At 58.9% G+C, this 18,061-nt stretch overlaps 1 protein-coding gene across 2 annotated transcripts; it reads left to right on the top strand.

Moving 5' to 3' along the window:
- Positions 1-12,361: 12,361 nt before the first annotated feature.
- On the top strand, positions 12,362-18,052 carry RAD9A (RAD9 checkpoint clamp component A). 2 transcript variants are annotated; one of them, XM_061162635.1, is made up of 11 exons: positions 12,362-12,525; positions 12,611-12,681; positions 13,156-13,284; positions 13,732-13,846; positions 13,934-14,033; positions 15,423-15,532; positions 15,651-15,760; positions 15,842-15,906; positions 15,996-16,136; positions 16,847-17,063; positions 17,360-18,052. In XM_061162635.1, exons 1-11 carry the CDS (start codon positions 12,492-12,494, stop codon positions 17,453-17,455), a joined length of 1,188 nt encoding a protein of 395 aa, XP_061018618.1. In that variant the 5' UTR covers positions 12,362-12,491; the 3' UTR covers positions 17,456-18,052. The 2 variants fall into 2 exon arrangements, with proteins under 2 accessions (XP_061018618.1, XP_061018608.1); XM_061162625.1 differs by having other exon boundaries at positions 15,651-15,906.
- The last annotated feature ends 9 nt before the right edge of the window (positions 18,053-18,061 follow it).

Genomic DNA, 18,061 nt, shown 5'->3' with positions numbered 1-18,061 from the left:
CCCCGCCCCCCCCCCTCACCCCGAGTAAACGCAGTGACACATTCTCCCAAATGCCAGCGAGCTGGCTTCGAAGCAAGTGATGGTGTTTTTCCTGCTGCCCTTTGTCTGGGCTGACCGCCCCCCTTGCCTATTGTCCCGCCGCCCGTCCCATTTCCAAACGCCGAGGCTGAGCGAGGCGCTCGGGCTGGGGCAGGTGACTAACCGGCTCACAATGCCCGCCCCCCGGGGGGGCGGGCAGAGGGCACCACAGGCCCACTGCCCAGTGCGGAGGGAAGAAGAGGGCACTTGGCAGAGGGCTCTTCCCTCCAGTTCACAGGGTTCTTCATTCTTCCTGCCCCTGGCCAGGAGAGTGCTCATGGGTGGGGGACTAGTAATTCATTAATCAGCAGAGGCACCGGACCAGTTTCAACACCAGAGGCTTCAGGGGTGACTCAGAGAGACCTTTCGGGTGCAAGGCGACGGAGAGACCCAGAGTCCCCACTTGTGAGATGCTTTCCCATGAAGACTCTGCTTTCTGCTGCCTTTGGGGTTGGGGCTGTGGGCTTTCCGGGTGGTGGGGTAGGGGTGGCTGGGCTGCGGAGTGCCCCTCTGTCCGTCCTTCCCTCGGGACTGGACAGGGACTCGCCAGGCGGGATCCCTTAGGGACCCACAAGCCCAGACCCTCCCTGGAGGGTCTCCCTGTCTCCCCACACAGAGGACTCCAAGGAGAGTGCAGAGGAAACGCTCCCATTCAGGGCGTGCAGACATCCCCACTCCACGACTTTTCTTTGGTCATTTGGTCTCCAAGGCTTGAGTGCTCTAAAGCCAGACCACCAATTAAATCACTTGGTAGTAAGTTGCTTTTGTTGTGGTCTATTTGCCGCCTGGAGGAGGGAGAGGTGGTGGTGGGCCAGACCTGCATGAGGACTCCTCTCAGAACGGCATCAGAGCCTGCACCCCACCATGCCCGCCCTGGTGCCCCCAGAGAAAGAAAGGTGCCCTGCCGGCCCTGCCCTCACCCCTTGAGGCGGGTGAGAGAAGGAGGCACGGTCCTGCCCAGAGCAGGGCTCCCAGGGCAGCTCTTCCCTTTTCTGCACTTCCAGAACTGAGGTGGGGGGGTGGGGGGGTGGGGAAGAAGTTTGTTTTCAATTACCTCACTGGAGTGGGACAGACTTTGTTGTTGGGTTTTTTTCTTTTTTTTTTTCCCCCTCTTCTTTCTTTTTTTTTCCACCCTAAACGAGGAGAAAAAGAGCTGGGAAAGGGGAGATGGCCTGCGGTGGGGGGCAGGGGCTTTTCTTGGGAGTCAGGAGCAGCTCTGATGAAACCTGCCTTGGGGGGACCCTTGGAGAAGTGCTCAGGGGGGCCTCCTCCCGCCCCTCCCCCAGCCAGAATGCTGGAGTTTCAATGACATTCTTGGCCAGCGAGCCGAGGATCTTTTGATGCCCATGCCAAGGTCAAGGAGGCAGATGCCCAGTGGGTGACAGGCACTGAGGCTGGCCAGGAGGTCTCCTAGCAGCTACCCTTTTGGAGGAAGGGGGGCGGGGGAGGGGAAGAGGGGAGCCGCTCAAGCCCTTCTCCCTGGGTTTGCAGCCTGCTCCTTGCGGAGAGTGTCTGCACAGACAATGTGGTTTGGATTTGGCCGAGCCCCTCAGCACCTTATAAAGCACCTTGCTGAGTCAGGGAGAAAGCAGCCCCAACACGGGAGAGAAGGAGGGGGCCAGGAGAGAAAGGGGAAGGAGGGAGAGGAGAGCTAAGGAGGGGGGCGCTGAGGGAAGAGGAGGGAGAAGAGAGAAGGGACAGGGCAGGAAAGAGGAGACACAAAGAGGCAAATCGGTAGGTGGGAGCAGGAAGGAGGGGGAGGCCGACCCGAAGAAGGAAGAGGAACCGGTGCAGTGGAAGGGGAGGGACACGTCCATGCCCTCCACCCCCACCCCGGCAAATGTTCACCTCGGGAGGCTAGAAAGCATTGGTTTGTAGGAACTGAGGTTTGCAGCTCTGGAATGGGGACCCAGGCCAGTTGGTGCAAGGATAAGTGGCTTTCCACACAGCGCCCCGCCCCCCCACCCTGGGGCTGGACGCCCCGACCCCATGAGCTGGGGAAGCCCTGTTCTCCCTCTGCCTCTTGTCTGGACTTGCAGCCCTGCCCTCTCCCCTCACCTGGGGGGTGGGGTGGGGGAGCAAGCCGCTCCCCTCCCCGTCTTCCCCACTGCCCAAGGGAAAATCATCTCCATCTCCAAGCTGCCAGTGCCCCTCTGCCATGTCTGGGCAAAGGCAGCATGCCGGCGATGAGCTGCCAGTTGGGCCGGGGTGGGGGCTGGAGTAAAGACAGTGCCTTTATTCTCCCAAATCCCCAAGGGGGTGGGCACGTGGGGGTGGGGGTGGGGGTGGGGAAGGTAGAAGGGAGGGGTGGAGAACCGAGAGCCCCTGCAGGGGTGTGGGGTGGCCGAGGCACAGGTGGCTGCCCTCTGATTTCCAGGTGGAGACCTTGGGGGCAGTTACTGCTCACCCGTGGCTCTCAGACAGGGAGGATTTCCCGGGCCCTTCCAGCTCTCACCATCTGAGATGCTTGGTGGGGGCAGGGCAGAGGCGAGATGAGGGGGGGTGGCCCTCGGAGATCCATCTGTCCCATGATGGCTCCCACAGGCATTTCCTGAGCCCCAGGTCTTGTAAAGGACAGAGGAAAACCCACCCCTGCCTTCAAGAATTTCAGAGTCTGGTGACAAAGGACACTCATTAAACTGAGATCAGAGGGAAGGCCAGCTCTGAGAGGAGGCGGAGCTTTTGGGTGGACGTGTGGCTGGATGGCAGGAGGGGTGGCTATAACCACTGGCTGAAGCCCTGAGGTCCCACAGGCTGAGGCCGGGCGGAGTGCAGGACGGGGAGTCAGGATGCTGGGCTTCCAACTGGCTGGCATGGCCTTGGGACAAGCCCATCACCTCTCCGAGGAATGGGATATGACCACCTCCCCAGGGCATGGTGGAGTATCAGTGAGCCGATGAGGGGGATATTGTTCTGATGCCCTCACTGGCCTTCTTCCAGACTTCACTCCTTACCATCCGCAGGGTTTAGCCGGTCAGGCCTCAAAGGGTGTGTCTGGGTAGGGGGCAGGGCTGGCACCCAGAGATGACTGAGCAGCCCTCCAAGGGGGTGCGGGTGAGTCAGTGTTGACTCAGGGATGGGCTAGGGTTCCACCCCTCCCTCCAGCCTCCCCACCTCCCCCCATAACTGGCACCCCCAGGGAAGGCCGTCTATATGCCCCAAAGACACCACACAGCTGCAGAATTGACACTGAAGGCACCCTGGCCGCTGGGATGTCGGGGGAAGGCTCTGGTCTGTGCCCTCTTGGTGGGTGAACAGGAGTGAAGTACTGGAGAAGCCACGGAAGTGAGTAAGGACATCCATCCATTCATTCATTCATCTCTTTGTTCACCAAACCTTCATGAGTTCCTGCTCCATGCCAGGCGCCAGGGACACAGAGCCCTAAGAGGACAGGAACCCTAAGAGGCCCTGGGGTTGGGGGGGTGCAGGTTCCACCCCAGAGACTCTGCCAGCCTGCTGCGATGCCTGGCGTTTCTCAGTGACACGCTACCCTTTTGCACCTCTCGGGCTTAACTCATGCCAAGTGTCAAAACTCACTGAGCTCTCACCACGAGTCAGGTCCTGTGCGAAGGCTTATGTGAATGATTTCATTCCATTCTTACAATAATCCTAGATAATAAGAACTGGTGTTTCCCCATGTGATACACGAGAAGATTGAAGCTTGGTAAGATGAAGCCACTTGGCTGAAGTCACACCAGGAGGTAGAACCAGGGCTGGAATTGAGAACTGTTGGCCTTGAGCACGGCTCCCTCTTCACCACACCCACCATGCAGGGACTCTTGAGAAGAGAAGAGGTTGGATGCAGAGACAACAGCATGTGCTGAGAACCCCCTGGCTCAGTCAGTTCAGTCCGGTTGCTCCGTCGTGTCCGACTCTCTGACCCCATGGACTGCAGCACACCAGGCCTCCCTGTCCATCACCAACTCCCGGAGCTTGCTCAAACTCATGTCCATCAAGTCAGTGGCTAGGAGGCATCCAACCTGGGGCGCCTCTGGTCTCTTCAGGACACTAGCACGCCCTCTGGGTCAGAGTCCCCGTGTGCCTGGAGCAGTAGACCTGGGCTCTCCTGCCCACAGCCCCCACCCATGACTGATGGGCCAGACACCCCACGTGGGCCTCCTGGGTCGGTGAGAGGCGCCAGCCAGGAGCACTTGCGTCCCTTCAGTAGACTCCATGAGCAGAGCATGGAGTTAGAACCATGGGATGAGCGCTGAGCCTGGAGTCAGATGGCGGCCTGCCCACAGAAGCAGGACAAGGGTTTCCCTGTGCCTCCAGAGGGCCGACTCTGCGGTCTGCAACATCCCAGGATGAGCGCCCCCTCAGGGTGCAGGGGCCACGGCGGGCAGGAGGGGGAGGAAAGGCAGCCTGCATGCCCCCTTTTCCTCCAAGGGCAGGAGTCCAGAGGGCCCTGCCTCACCCTGAGCTGGCTGTGATGTCAGCGGAAACCCCAGGACCCGGGCCTGGACCAGCTTGGGCCCCCTGAAGACACCGCGCTCCCAGCCCCCTGCCTCCTAGCAGCAGAGAGGAACCTGGCTGCTTCCTGCCTCTGCCCTGCCCTGTGGGGGTGGGGTGAGGCAGAGTTGGGGGGGCTCGCTCCCCCGTCTGCAAGGATGTCAGGGTGATGGATGTGTGAGGAGGGCAGGGCAGAAGGGATGTCCCCAGCTGCTCCCCTCCGTCCGTCCGCCAGGAGCTTCGCCCACCATTCTCCGGGATGTTCCGCTGCCCTGGCCAACCCATGCCGCGGGCTCTGTGACTCCGTCTCCCCTGGCAGAGGAGTGGGGTTACCTCTCCCTGGGCTGGAAGATCCTTATCCTGCCCTGCTGAGTCACTGCCGGTCCCCTCCCTCCCACCAGCCTTCTTCCTTCCGTCTTTCTCCAGACTGTCTGGGTTGCACAGGAGCCCCCGGGGGGTCAGAGGACAGCCGGCAGCTGCTACCTCCTTGGGGCCATCCCAGCACGGCTGGGAGCTGCCTTCATCAGCTGCGTGACCTTGGGCGAGTCACTTGACCCCTTCACACTCTGTCTTCTCTTGCATAAAACAGGGTGATGATAATGGTATCCTCCTCAGAATAAGGGATAATTGACTGGGCACGGCAACCCACTCCAGTATTCTTGCCTGGAGAATCCCATGGAGTCTGGCAGGTTACAGTCCATGGGGTCGCACGTTGGAAGCGACTTAGCACCCACACAGTACTTAACACAAGTCAAACCTCTGGCACTTAGCACGCAACAATGTTACATACTAATATTATCTCGCTCTGTCCTCCCATCTCTGCTCATGATGCTGCCCTGACCCCTGACCCCTTACCCCTGCAAGCCCCATGTTAATCTGCCTGCACCTTCTGTTCTTTCCCTTTGGCCTTCTTCCTGAGCCCTGTCCCCAGCACCCCCACTCTGACACCCCACACCAGGCACAGACACGGAACCCTGGAAAGTTCCGGAGCTGGGCAGCTGCTCAACTTTCCTCCAGCAGGTCCTGAGCATTGGCCTCGGCCTCCTGGACGGCCTCCTCGTAGGCAGTCAGCGTGCTGCAAGATGGACAGAGGCACAGTGAGCTCCGGGGCGACGAGGGGAGCCACCCGCCGCCCCCCAGCTGTGCCGGGTGCCAGCCCCCTTCTGCCTGCGAGGGGCTCCCCCATCCCTGGCCCCACAGACACCTCTCCGGGGCCCACCTCCTGGTTCCTGGCAGAGGACCCTGAACACATGTCAGCTTCCGCTGCTGACCGCTGCGAAACTTGTTCAATGAAACCAGGGCTCAAGAGCTCAGACAGGTGCAAGAAGGGCTCTGGTGCCCAGAAGGCAGGGGTCAGAGGTCAGGAAGATGTCAAGGGAAACTGTGAGGGTGGCTGGGGAAAGCCAAGCAGTTGGGGAACCACATTTGGCTTGGAAAGGGCTCCCGGGTGGGGAGGAGCTGGCACTCGGGTCTTTGGGGCCCAGTCAACCCCAAGGCTTTCTGAAGCACCTCCTATATGTATCTGCGGGACAGCATGGTCCTACGGAGAGCCGCACCCTGCCCACCAGGGGCTGGGGTCTGCGGGGACAGAGGGAAGATGGCTGCAGAGCCCCCCTGCTCTTGATGAGTGGTCTCCTCCCTGCCCTGCCCTCAGCTCTCTGAAGTCCCTCCTCCCCCCTGCACTGTAGTAAGCCCACCTCGGCCAGGGAAGATGGCTCCTGGGGCCCCTCTCCCTTGGGTGCCTAGCGCAGTGTTGGACACCGACCAGGGACCCTCGGGCGCCCACTTGCCCTCCCCAGGGCAGCCTGGTCTCTGAGCTGGAAGCAGGGACTGGACACGGTGTCTGTCTCCCTCTGCTGGTCCCTGAGGGCACAGCCGGGCCGGGCCACTTTCCCAGAGCTGGCAGTGCCCACGGCTCCCCAGACAGCTGACGGCAAGCGCTGGGGACACTGAGGCAAGAGCCTGGGAGTCAGACTGGGCTCCAGGCGGTAGGAATGTGGACGCTGCCTCCCGGGTCCCCGGGGCCTGAAGCCTGCCTCCAACAGGGGTCTGGGGGTGGTCTCAGGGAGGCCAGGTCATCTCCCTGATGTCTTCTCCACGGGCCAGGAGGCCCCAGACAGCTTCCTTCCCTTCTAACCCATGAATGGAGCTGTCATCCACAGATTTATCTAAACCTTTTGTGAAGCTATTTCTATTTCCAGCCGAGACCACATCTTGGTGTAATGAGTTCCATCGAGTCCTCCCCTGCTGGGGGAAGCACGCTGCCTTTGATTTGTCCTAAACTTACCTCACTTGCGCTCCGAGGGGGCCCTGTAACTCCAGCGTGCCAGGTTCTGGTGAACAAGCCTGAGCTTTCCCCTTCCCATCTGCGGCCTTGAAAAATTCCATCTCCTCTCCCCTTCATCTCCAGCCCTGCAGACGGAAGGGACCTGGTGTCTCAGCTGTGCTCAGAGCCTGGCAGTGCCAGCCCCCAGCAGCTGGCCAAGATGGCAAGGGCTCATCTTCTCCCTACGGGGGGCAGAGGGCACGCCAAGGGCCCAGGATCAAGCGGGGAAAAGGCCCCCACCCTGCACCTCTTCCCGGGGCTGGCTGACTCCTACCCCTACCTAAGCTCTCCCTCTGAGCAGTCTCCAGTTCCTGGCCTCCAGACCCTTCCTCTGTGAAGTCACTGTGGGGGGCGGTCCCTCCCAGTTCCTAGTGTGGATTCACCCTGGCCTCAGCCGTGTTGATGATTTATTCAGTCCCTGGTCCCGACCCCAGAATATCGTGAGGGGACACTCCAAAGACAGAGGAGCCAGGACACAGTAACCAGAGGAACAGCAACACTGACCGTGCGGACAAAGGGCTTTATGAACATTGAGAAAGTTCATCTTCACGGCCCTCTAAGATAGGGACTGTTAGCTGTTCCTCCCCCAATTTACAGATGAGAAAACTGAGGTTCAGAGAATATAAAAGCAAAGCGTTTATTTGCACAGAACCTGAAAGCGATGAGGCCACGATTCAGACTCAGGCACACAAGGGCCTAGAACCCCATGGTCCACCTCAACAGACAAACGTGGCTTCAAGTCTTGTGAACTTTCAGAATCCGACACTCTTCGGTCATCCGACCTACGTTTACTAAACCACTGCTACGTGCCAAGCTTGTTCTGGTTGCTGGGAGAAACGCCAGGGAAGAAAAAAAGGCCCAGGCCAGGCTTGCCTCCGAGGGCTGGAGGCACCTGGTGTGCCACAGACCCATCAGCTCAGTGCCCGTCAGCTCAGAACTCCCTCTCACACCGGGAAACCCCAGCGTCACCACGCACAACCCATCTCCCTTGTGTGCACAGCCCAGCCTCGGCAGCGTCAGGCCCTCTGGAAGGGATTTTTGTCCTGGACTCTCATTCCCACACTTAGAAAAGTGTGTCTAACACGTTTGTTTTTTAGTGTGTATTCAGATTGCTGCTGCTGCTGCTGTAAAGTCGCTTCAGTTGTGTCCGACTCTGTGCAACCCCACAGACAGCAGCCCACCAGGCTTCTCTGTCCCTGGGATTCTCCAGGCAAGAACACTGGAGTGGGTTGTCATTTCCTTCTCCAGTATTCAGATTGACTCTATTAGAAATGTACATTTTAAAAATTATTTATTGATGGTTGCGCTGGGTCTTCCTTGCTGTTCCAGGGCTTTCTCTAGTTTCGATGAGCGGCGGCTACTTTTGGTTGTGTGCGGGCTCCTCATTCTGGTGGCTTCCCTTGTGGGGCATGGGCTCCAGGGCTGGCAGGCTCCAGTAGTCGTGGTGCACGGGCTTAGCTGCCCCTCGACATGTGGAATATTCCTGGACCAGGGATCGAACCCATGTCCCCTGCATTGGCAGGCAGATTCTCATCCGCTGTACCACAGGGGAAGTCCTAACATGTGTTAAATGAATGAATTACTGAGCTCTGAGGATTCTGTGATTTCAAACCTAACAAGTTGGGTGAGAAGCAGTGGTTGAAATTTCCAGACAGATAATTATTTTCGAAGTTTGAAATGGTAACCACCTTCCTCCATTTCATATCTACCCCCAAGACACACACACACACACACACACACACACACGCACACACACTCCCACATAATCACATACTGTGTACTTGCAGGAGGCCATCTCTAATGTGGGGTATGGTGAAGACTGTAAGAACGTGGGGTTTTAAAAACTCTTGAGACATCATCTCATTCAACCCACTCACTTTATCAAGGAGGAAACAGACCCAGAGAAGGGCCTTGACTTGCCTGAGGCCGTCTGTGAGCAGCGCTGGAGTCCCCTGTGCCTCCTCCCTTCTGGACCTGGAAGGCCTTCTTGGCTACGCCAACTGCCATCCTGGAGAGGCTGCCTGACCTCCGATGGGAGAGCTCCCTTCCAGCCCCACAGCCTGGGGGAGCAGGCCTGCCAGTTCCAGCTCTTCCCCAGAGTGGGGGTGGCTAGCAGAGGGGCTCAGAGCAGTCAGAGGGCCCCTTGTAATCTCGGCACATCAAGTTGGGAAGGGGCATCTCATGCCACCAACCATATTGTACAGTCGCAGACACGGGAGGGACTCACCCAAAGTCACAGCAGAGTCAGTGCTGAGGACAGACCAGAGACCCAGGACTCCTGATTCCCAGCTCTAAGCTCCTTTCTGGTGTCTGAGCCCTTCAGAAGGGTCAGGAGATTCCTGGCTTTGGCAGGTGTGTGTGTGCGCACGCACACATACATATAGCTTAGGAAAGACTCATCAGAAGTCCAAAAGCATTTCTGTCTCCTCCCTCCCTACAGACAAAGCTATGGTTTTTCCAGTAGTCATGTATGGATGTGAGAGTTGGACCATAAAGAAGACTGAGCACTGAAGAACTGATGCTTTCTAACTGTGGTGTTAGAGAAGATTCTTGAGAGTCCCTTGGACAGCAAGGAGATCAAACCAGTTAATCCTAAAAGAAATCAACCCTGAATATTCATGGGAAGGACTAATGCTGAAGCTGAAGCTCTAAAACTTTGGCCACCTGATGTGAAGAGTCAACTCATTTGACAAGACCCTGATGCTGGGAAAGACTGAAGGCAAGGACAAGCGGGCAACAGAGGATGAGATGGTTGGATGGCATCACTGACTCAACGTACATGAATTTGAGCAAACTCCGGGAGATGGTGAAGGACAGGGAAGCCTGGTGTGCTGCAGTCCATGGAGTTGCAAAGAGTCATACACGAATGAGCAACTAGACAACAACTTCCTCCCCCCAGAGCCTTGCTCCAAAGCCTGGAGGCTACAGGACCCTACAGCCCCTTAAGAGTCAGAAGCAGAGACCTGGCTGTTCAATGAGTCACAGCTCCCCTTCCTGCCTTCCAGGGAGTGTTGGATCTATCTCCTGTTCCAACTGGGCTGCTCAGGCAAACGGCTGGGGAAGCAATGAAGAAGCCATGAAGGCTCGGCTGATTCTCACTGGAATAAAAAAGAGAGAGGGTGAGATCCAGGAAGGAGGAGTAAAATAAGGAGAAGAATAATGAATGCTAGGTTCTTTGTTTGGGGGGTGGTGGACTGGACAAAATGTGGGGTGACAGCTATCATCCACGGAAGGGTAGGACTGTGGGCAGGGCTTGGAAGTTTTAATCAATCACAGCACCGTGCTAAGAGGCAACCAGAGTCAACTCAGTTTCACTTGGATCACACACCTATTCACTGAACTCGTACTTACTGATCACCTGCTGAGGGCCGGGCCCTGTGGGAGGTACGGTGATGCAGTAACCAACACAACAGACTCAGTCCTGGCCTCACGGGGCTGACATCCTAGGGGCAGTACAGAAGTAGACACATGTGAAATAATGTTGAGTTGTGCCAAGTGCTGTGGATGACTCGGAGAAAGAGATTAGCTGGATGATGGGGAGGGGGCCTGGAGCAGGGAGGCAGAGAAGGCCTATTTGAGGATGGGCACCTGAAGCTGAGCCCTAGGAAGAGAAGGTGCCCGCGTGTGAGAAGGGGGAAGAGCATTCCAAGTGGTGGGAATAACTTATGCGGACAGCCAAAGGTGGAGAAGGATGTGGTTGCTTCCCAACCAAGCTGCAAAGGGAGGCCAGAGACAGGTAAAGAGATGGGCAGGGCCAGATCCTTCCTACAGGTTTGGGGTAGGGGTTTAGTTCTTGGTAGCTTATTTATTTATTTAGGCCATGCTTTGTTCCCTGACTAGTGGTGGAACTTGCGCCCTTGGCAGTGAAAGCTCAGAGTCCTTACCATTGGATCCTCAGGGAATTCCCAAGGGAGTTAGATTTGATGGCAAGTGCAGTAGTTGGAAACCACTGCAGGATCTAAACCGGGGAAAGGCATGACATGACTGACATTTTAGGAAGGTCCCTTTGGCGCTGTATGGAGAGTGGAGTGGAGGGGCAGGGAACCACTCAGAGTGCTCCCACCATCATTCAAGTGAGACATGATGGTGGCCTGAGCCAGAATGATGGTTGTGGACATGGGAGAGGAGGACCAATTTGTCACCTGTTTGGGAGGCAGAGCACTCAGGGCTTGCTGAAGGATTATAGTATGTAAGGGTTGGGTCAGGATGGAATCAAGGATGAGTTCCAGTTTACTGAGCTAAATGCCTGGGTACAAGTGGTACCAATTACACTGAACCCCTTAAAAGGCAAGAATAATCTCCCCCAGTAATCCAGGGAAACCTGGTGAGGGAGGAAAACTGAGGGTAAGGAGAGGAAGTGGGGTCCAGAATTGCAGGCCAGGAGCGCAAGGATCCCGCAAACGTGGCTTCCTTACTGGCGACAGTGCCAGAGGAGCAAGGCCCTAAAGGAACGCAGGGGTGTCCAAGGGTCCCTCAAAACACACCAGGTGCTGCAGGAAACCAGAGGTCAGGAGCCCCTCCATGACTTGCCCTCCGCTTCACTCATTGAGGACCGATGCTGAGGACGAGGGGAAGACCTGACCGGAAGACTGCTGTGTACGTGCTCAGTCGTGTCCCACCCTTTGCGACCCCATGGACTGCAGCTCACCAGACTCCTAGGTCCATGGGATTTTCTGGGCAAGAATACTGGAGTGGATTGCCATTTCCTCTTCCAGGGGATCTTCCCTACCCAGGGATTGACTCAGCCCTTTTGGCACCCTCCCTTGGTCTTTTTCAAACGGCCAGAGACGCAGGAGTCTATCATAAAATGTTTCCAGTGCTTTCCATCAGAGACTCTCTTTTTCAGCAGCCCCCATCCCTCCTCTGACAGACGCACTTCCCTCCCAACGGGCGGGAAATGCCCCACGCGCTGCTGAGAGTCTTTACTCTCGCCTTCTCCTGCCGGCCACATCCTTCTACCCCTTTCCGTCCGGAGAAGCTTCTGTTCTTCGGGATCAACGGAGGCTCGCCGAAGGCACGGCGAGCAGCCACCTCCCACCCCGGGATCCTGTAGCAAGGTGCGTTACCATCTTTTCAGAGCTGGTAGTTGCTGCTTCTGTCTGCGTCCCCGGCCCGCTGGGACGGGGTGAGACGGTCTTGCATCGACCCCGTACGCACCCCCCGGCGCCCGACAGACGTCCAGGAAATCCGTACTAATTTAGTGACCCCGGCCGGGCCCGCCCGCCCATCTCCGGATTCCGAGCCCACTGTTCGCTCCCGGACACCCTCTGGGTACCTCGCGTTCGGGCGCGCGGCCGCTGTGGGCCCAGCTGACCCACCCGGCTGCCCGGGGCGCTCGAGGGCAGAGGGTGGGCCCGGACCGCACTGAGGAAGCCGGCACTCCCGGGTCACGTGACAGGACCCGCCCCGGGCGCAGACTCCGTCACGTGACGCGCAGCAGGCGAGCGTCTTTCTCACGTGACAGAGCTGCCGGCCTGCGGCCCAATCAGGAGGCGGGGGCGGGGCTGCCGGGGGGCGGTGCGCGGGAAGGGAACCCCAGGCCGCCTGGAGCCGCGGGAGCGATCCGGAGGGGACCGTTGAGCTGGGGTTCGGCCCGTAGCCCGCCGCCTGCCCCATCCCGGTCACTGCGGGCAGCATGAAGTGTCTGGTCACGGGCAGCAACGTGAAGGGTGAGTCGGGGCCGGCCGGGGGCTGGAACCACGTGGGGCAGCCCGAGGCGCCCGCAAACCTCTGTCTCTCCCCTCTTCCCCGCAGTGCTCGGCAAGGCCGTCCACTCCCTGTCCCGCATCGGGGACGAACTCTACCTGGAGCCCCTGGAAGACGGGGTGAGGAGACCGGGTATGGGGGAGTGGCGTGAAAGTCCCAACAGGGAGCCCTGATCGGGGCTCGAGTCTCGCCCCATCAGGCAGGGTGCCCGGTGGGCACGTTTGCTGAGTTTAGCAGGGGCCTCCCCTGTTGCTGGGACGTCCCTTTGGGCCCTGTCATCTTCCCAGGCTGGTGTCCGAATCGAGAGCCCTTGCCCTCCCTAAAGTGCCTGGTGGGGGTGATTAGGTAAAAGGCACGGGGGGCTGAAGGCTGGGTCACGCCCTTGCTGTGGAAGGGGCAGCGCTGAGGCCCACTCGGTACTTGGGGAAGGCTGCATGGAGGACACCACGGATGACTGGAAGGAGAGGGCGGGCTTCCGCAGGTGATGGTAGAACAGAAGCCGTTGGGGCAAGTGCCTGGGCCAAAGCTGGCCTGAGGGCTGGGCCCAGCACTGCTGGTGACCACATCTTTCTCCCCACTTTTCCTGGCCCCAGCTCTCCCTCCGGACCGTGAACTCCTCCCGCTCGGCCTACGCCTGCTTCCTCTTTGCCCCCCTCTTCTTCCAGCAGTACCAGGTGGCCACCCCTGGTCAGGACCAGCTGCGCTGTAAGATCCTGATGAAGGTGAGGCGGGTCCCCCAGCAGTGGCAGGGCACTCCCCCAGGAACCCCTCCCCGTAGTGCAGTTTGCTCTGGGGCACACAGCAGGTGCCTGCAGGGGGAGAGATGTATACCGGAGCAATCCGGTGCAGAACGCAGGGCCAGGACTGAGTAGAGACATCCATGGGGATAATGGGCCGCGTGGAGAGGGTAGCTGAATCTTCCAGGGACCTGCAGGGAGTAAATGACTTTGAGGTTGGTCCTTGAAAGATAAGCACGTCTTTTGAAGGCATTCCAGACCAGGGTAAGAGCACGAACGAAGATCTGAAAGGGTGCAGATATCTGCATGTGTGAGGGGTCCTTTCCTGGTGTGACAGTGCTGAGCCCATGATGGGTCAGAGCCCACGGGGACTGGACGTGAGAGCCAGTTGGTGGAGGCGCAATGCTGAGCGGATGTGTTTCCCTCATCTAGTCCTTCCTGTCAGTCTTCCGCTCACTGGCAATGCTGGAAAAGACTGTGGAGAAATGCTGCATTTCCCTGAATGACAGGAGCAGCCGCCTGGTAGTTCAGCTGCACTGCAAATATGGTGAGTGAGCAGCTGGCTGACCCAGGGGTCCTTGCAGTGTGGGATTAGAGGTTGGCGAGCCCACTGAGACCCTGTCTGCCCATCCAGGGGTGAGGAAGACTCACAACCTGTCCTTCCAGGACTGCGAGTCCCTGCAGGCCGTCTTCGACCCAGCCTTGTGTCCCCATGTGCTCCGTGCCCCAGCCAGGTGAGCACGCCCCTGGTTGCACGCCGAGCCCTAGGCTTTTCTCTTCCTTCTTTCGGCCTCAGGAATCAGTTTAAGGAGGCACCTCCTCTGTTTTTCCTGCAGGGCATCTGTGACCCTCCAAGCGTTCATCTGACCGGGTTTGCTTTCAGGGCCTTGACTGGCTCTTTAAGGGCAGAGGCTGGAGTTAGGAACAAGGAACATGTTCCCTTGTTCCATGTTCCTGTCTCCTGAGTCTGTATTCTCCACCGCAAAGTCTGACTTGGCTTTCTGACCGCTCAGACCCACTCGGACTCCTCTTTCAAAGAACAGGTCTCCGGCTTGCCCTCATGTCTCCTCTGGCCTGAACACCTTTGAAGGTCCCTTAATTTTTGGGGCTCCGGGACTTGTAACCCTTCTCTGATCTGGTCATCCTTCTGGGATGATCCCCATTCAAGGGCAGCCTCTCTTCCTACCTGGCTGGGTTCTAGCCCTGAGGGGTCCTCAGGCCGCGGCTGGACAGGGAGGTCACGGTCCTGGAGGGCTGCCTGAATAACCAGCTATAGGAGAGGAGCCGTTCTGGGCAGTCACAGGGACCATGCAGGGCCTGGGAGATGGGGAGCCCAGCAGACGCCAAGGTCCCTGGAGAAGACCAGAGAGGAGTGGGTCCCCTCCCACCTGCCCATGTGCAGGGTGCCCCTTGCACTCGAGTAACCCAAGGTCTCATGTTTCTTTGCTTTTGGTAGCTACAGGATATGGTAACTTGAAGGTCCCTTTGAGCCCTGACTTGGTTTTTCTGAGTTGTGTTGAAATAGCACTGCCCAGGATTCCTTTGGGTAGAGAAAGAGGGAATCAATCCATGGTCCGGGTTTTGAGGATTTTTCTTTCTTTTAAAACGAGTGATGGTTTCTCTTTGTCTTATGGACAATTTCAAATTCATCTTAAGCAGATAACCAACTTCTGTCCCAGTTGTCTCGAGGCAAATTCCAGGTGTTATTTCACCTGTAACTCTTTACCAGCCTGTCTCTACTAGACAGGGACCTGCGGACTGTTTGTAAGGCAGTGTTTACGTGGACAGTGTGGGTCTGGTCTCCCAACCCTGGATGGGCAGGTGCCGCCTGCCTGGTTCAGTTCAGCCCAAACCGCCTGAACTTCCTGCTGCCTTCTGTGAGCCTGTTCTTGTCTGCCTCCATCTCTCGCAAGAGGACTGCTCTCCCACATCCTGGGAGCCTTGGATGAGGCAGGGACCGTGTCCTGCTGCTCCCGTGCTCCACCCTGGGGCCGTGCTAGGCCTGGCCTGGTTCTGGTTCTCTTCGGACGTTGGTGTGCCTCGCTGTCCCACCTCAGGTCCTCTGAGAGCAAAGCCGCTGGGCGGGGCCGAGCCTCAGGTGTGATGCTGTGCCCCCCTCACAGGGTCCTGGTGGAGGCTGTTCTGCCTTTCCCCCCCGCACTGGCTGAAGTGACGCTGGGCATCGGCCGCGGGCGCAGGGTCATCCTGCGTAGCTACCAAGAGGAGGAGGCAGGTGAGGGGACCGATGGGGCCTGGGGCAGAGAGCAGAGACTGGGTGGGGCGGGCAGAGAGCAGAGACGGGCTGGTGGGGCAGAGCCCGGCTTCCTCCTGTCGCTGCCCCCCCCCCGCAGACAGCGCTGTCAAAGCCATGGTGACGGAGATGAGCATCGGAGAGGAGGATTTCCAGCAGTTGCAGGCCCAGGAAGGGGTAGCCATCACTTTCTGCCTCAAGGAATTCCGGGTGAGGTTCCTGCCGCGCGCTCACCGCCCCGTCCACCCCTCCTCTCTGCCCTGCCTCCATGCTCTGCTTCTCCCTTCCCAGGGGCTCCTGAGCTTCGCAGAGTCCGCTAACTTGTCCCTCAGCATTCACTTCGATGCCCCGGGCAGGTAAGGCCCAGCCTTGGGATAGGGAGGGGAGCTCTGGGGTGCCAGAAGCCAAAGGGCCTTGACCACGCCTGGACCTGTCACCTGCCCAGGCCAGCCATCTTTGCCATCGAGGACTCTCTGCTGGACGGCCACTTTGTCCTGGCCACACTCTCGGAGCCGGACTCGTACCCCCAGACCCTGCGTGCCCAAGAGGAGCTCCAGCGGCCAGAGCCCCGGCTTCAGGCTCACAGGTGAGAGCTCCGCCCACCCTGTGCACCCAGGCTGGAGCCTGCCACTTCTAGCGTCTGCACCCCCCACGCTGTGCACCCCCCATCCCCACTTCCTGTCGAGCCCCAGCCCTGCAGGCTCAGCCCCACTGGTCAGCTGTACTCAGAGATCCCCCCACCCAGGGAAGTATCCCCAAGGTCGGGCTGGCTTCCTTCTCTGGCTGAGGCCTCCTCCCAAGCCAAGGAGGGAAAAGGGCTGCTGGGAGGCAGGGGGCTGCCTGGGATGGGGGAAGCAGGTGGCTGAAAGGGCAGGTGGGTTGGGGAGGATAGGCCCAGCGTAGTTTAAGCGGAGGAAGTTTGGCCTGGCCCTCCGCCCAGCATGTCCCTGGGCCCCAGTGCTCTCCAGTTCCTGTCCCCTGGGAAGGTGGGGGCTTGGGCCCCCGGTGGCCCAGCTCATTGGACTTGCCGCTCCCCTCCCCCAGCCAAGCTGAAGCGGCCCCCAGGATGCCTCCCTCAGGCCTCTACCTGAACTCTGATGAAAGGATTCTAGGTCGACCCCCTCCCGGAAGCAGCCACTTAAAACACCACCCCCCATCCTTTCCCCTCCCACCAAATCAGGAAGTAATAAAACCAAGAGGTCACCAGTGGTCACTAGGCTCCTGCAGGCCCTGGCTGAGCCCTCCAGGCCGGGCCCTAACTCTGTCCCCCGGCTGATAAACTGTCTCTGCCTGTAGCACGCCCCACCTAGACCTGGATGACTTTGCTGTCGACGACATGGACTCTTACATGATCGCCATGGAAACCACCGTGGGCAGCGAGGGCTCCCGGGCACTGCCCTCCATCTCCCTTTCACCTGGCCTCCAGCGCCCCTGTAGCTCCAGCCCCCACTCAGAGGAGGAAGATGATGACATGGAGCCCAGCACAGTGCCTGGGACTCCCCCGCCTAAGAAGGTAGGGGCGAGAGGCAGAGGGGCTTCCCTGGTGGCTCCGACGGAAAGAATCCACCAACCATGCGGGAGACCTGGGTGCAGTCCCTGGGTGGGGAAGATCCCCTGGAGGAGGGCATGGCAACCCATTCCAGTATTCTGGCCTGGAGAATCCCTATGGACAAAGAGAAGCCTGGTGGGCTACAGTCCATGGGGTTGCAGAGTCAGACACCAGGAAGCCCGGAGGCAGGGGCTGGGATGGGAGGCGGAGGGAGGGAGCAGCCTCCAGAGCTCATTCGGCTTCCTCTGTTCTCTCGCCAGTTCCGCTCGCTGTTCTTTGGCTCCATCCTGGCCCCTGCACACTCTCCTCAGGGCCCCAGCCCTGTGCTGGCTGAAGACAGTGAGGGCGAAGGCTGAGCCGGAGAAGTCCATGTTTGAGGACTGGGCCAGATGAAGCCCCGCCCCGCCCCTCTCCCAAGGCCAGCCAGGGCAGGTCTGCTCTCCTCCTTGGTGGATGGTAGAGGTGCGCCCTGCTGGAGCTGAGCTGACTGGTCCTGCCACCTCCCCCAGGGCCTTGCCTGGCCTGGGTCTTGTTTCCCTTCAACCCCCAATCATTCATTCAACCCTCAATCTATCATGTCTCTTCCCAGTCTTGGTGCTGAGCTGCCCTCTGCAGGGAATTCCCTCACCTCTTAATCCAACCCTGTGGCCAGAACTGGGGGACTGCCTTCTCTAAGCCCACCTCCCTAAGAAAGAAAAAAATCATTGTGGGGCTTTTGCCCCTGCTGATCCACCTTCTGCCAATCATGACCCGCCCCTCCCTCAAATCCTGAGCACACCACTGGGATCTCCTGTGACTGGCACACACTGTTTTGCTTGCTTTCCCCGAACTCTTTGGCCCTGGCTTGGAAATTCCAAGGGCCCCTGTGGACCTGAGCATGTGGCTGGGGTTTTCCTGGCTGGGGCCCCAAGCCCAGCAAGCCTCCCAAGTGGCTCTGGGCAGAAGGGTTGCCAGGCCCAGTG

Source organism: Dama dama, chromosome 2, assembly GCF_033118175.1.
Source record: "Dama dama isolate Ldn47 chromosome 2, ASM3311817v1, whole genome shotgun sequence".
In the NCBI taxonomy this organism is placed as follows: Eukaryota; Metazoa; Chordata; class Mammalia; order Artiodactyla; family Cervidae; genus Dama; species Dama dama.
The sequence above is the reverse complement of the archived record's forward strand: the minus strand, read 5'-3'. Positions and strand labels throughout refer to the sequence as shown.

What these genes read in the sequence shown, in the direction of transcription:
- RAD9A (XM_061162625.1), top strand. Translation starts at nt 12,492, where the DNA reads ATGAAGTGTCTGGTCACGGGCAGCAACGTGAAGG. An exon ending in GCTGTAAGATCCTGATGAAG is followed by an intron (nt 13,285 to 13,731) that starts GTGAGGCGGGTC and finishes TCCCTCATCTAG; the next exon opens with TCCTTCCTGTCAGTCTTCCG. An exon ending in CTACCAAGAGGAGGAGGCAG is followed by an intron (nt 15,533 to 15,650) that starts GTGAGGGGACCG and finishes CCCCCCCCGCAG; the next exon opens with ACAGCGCTGTCAAAGCCATG.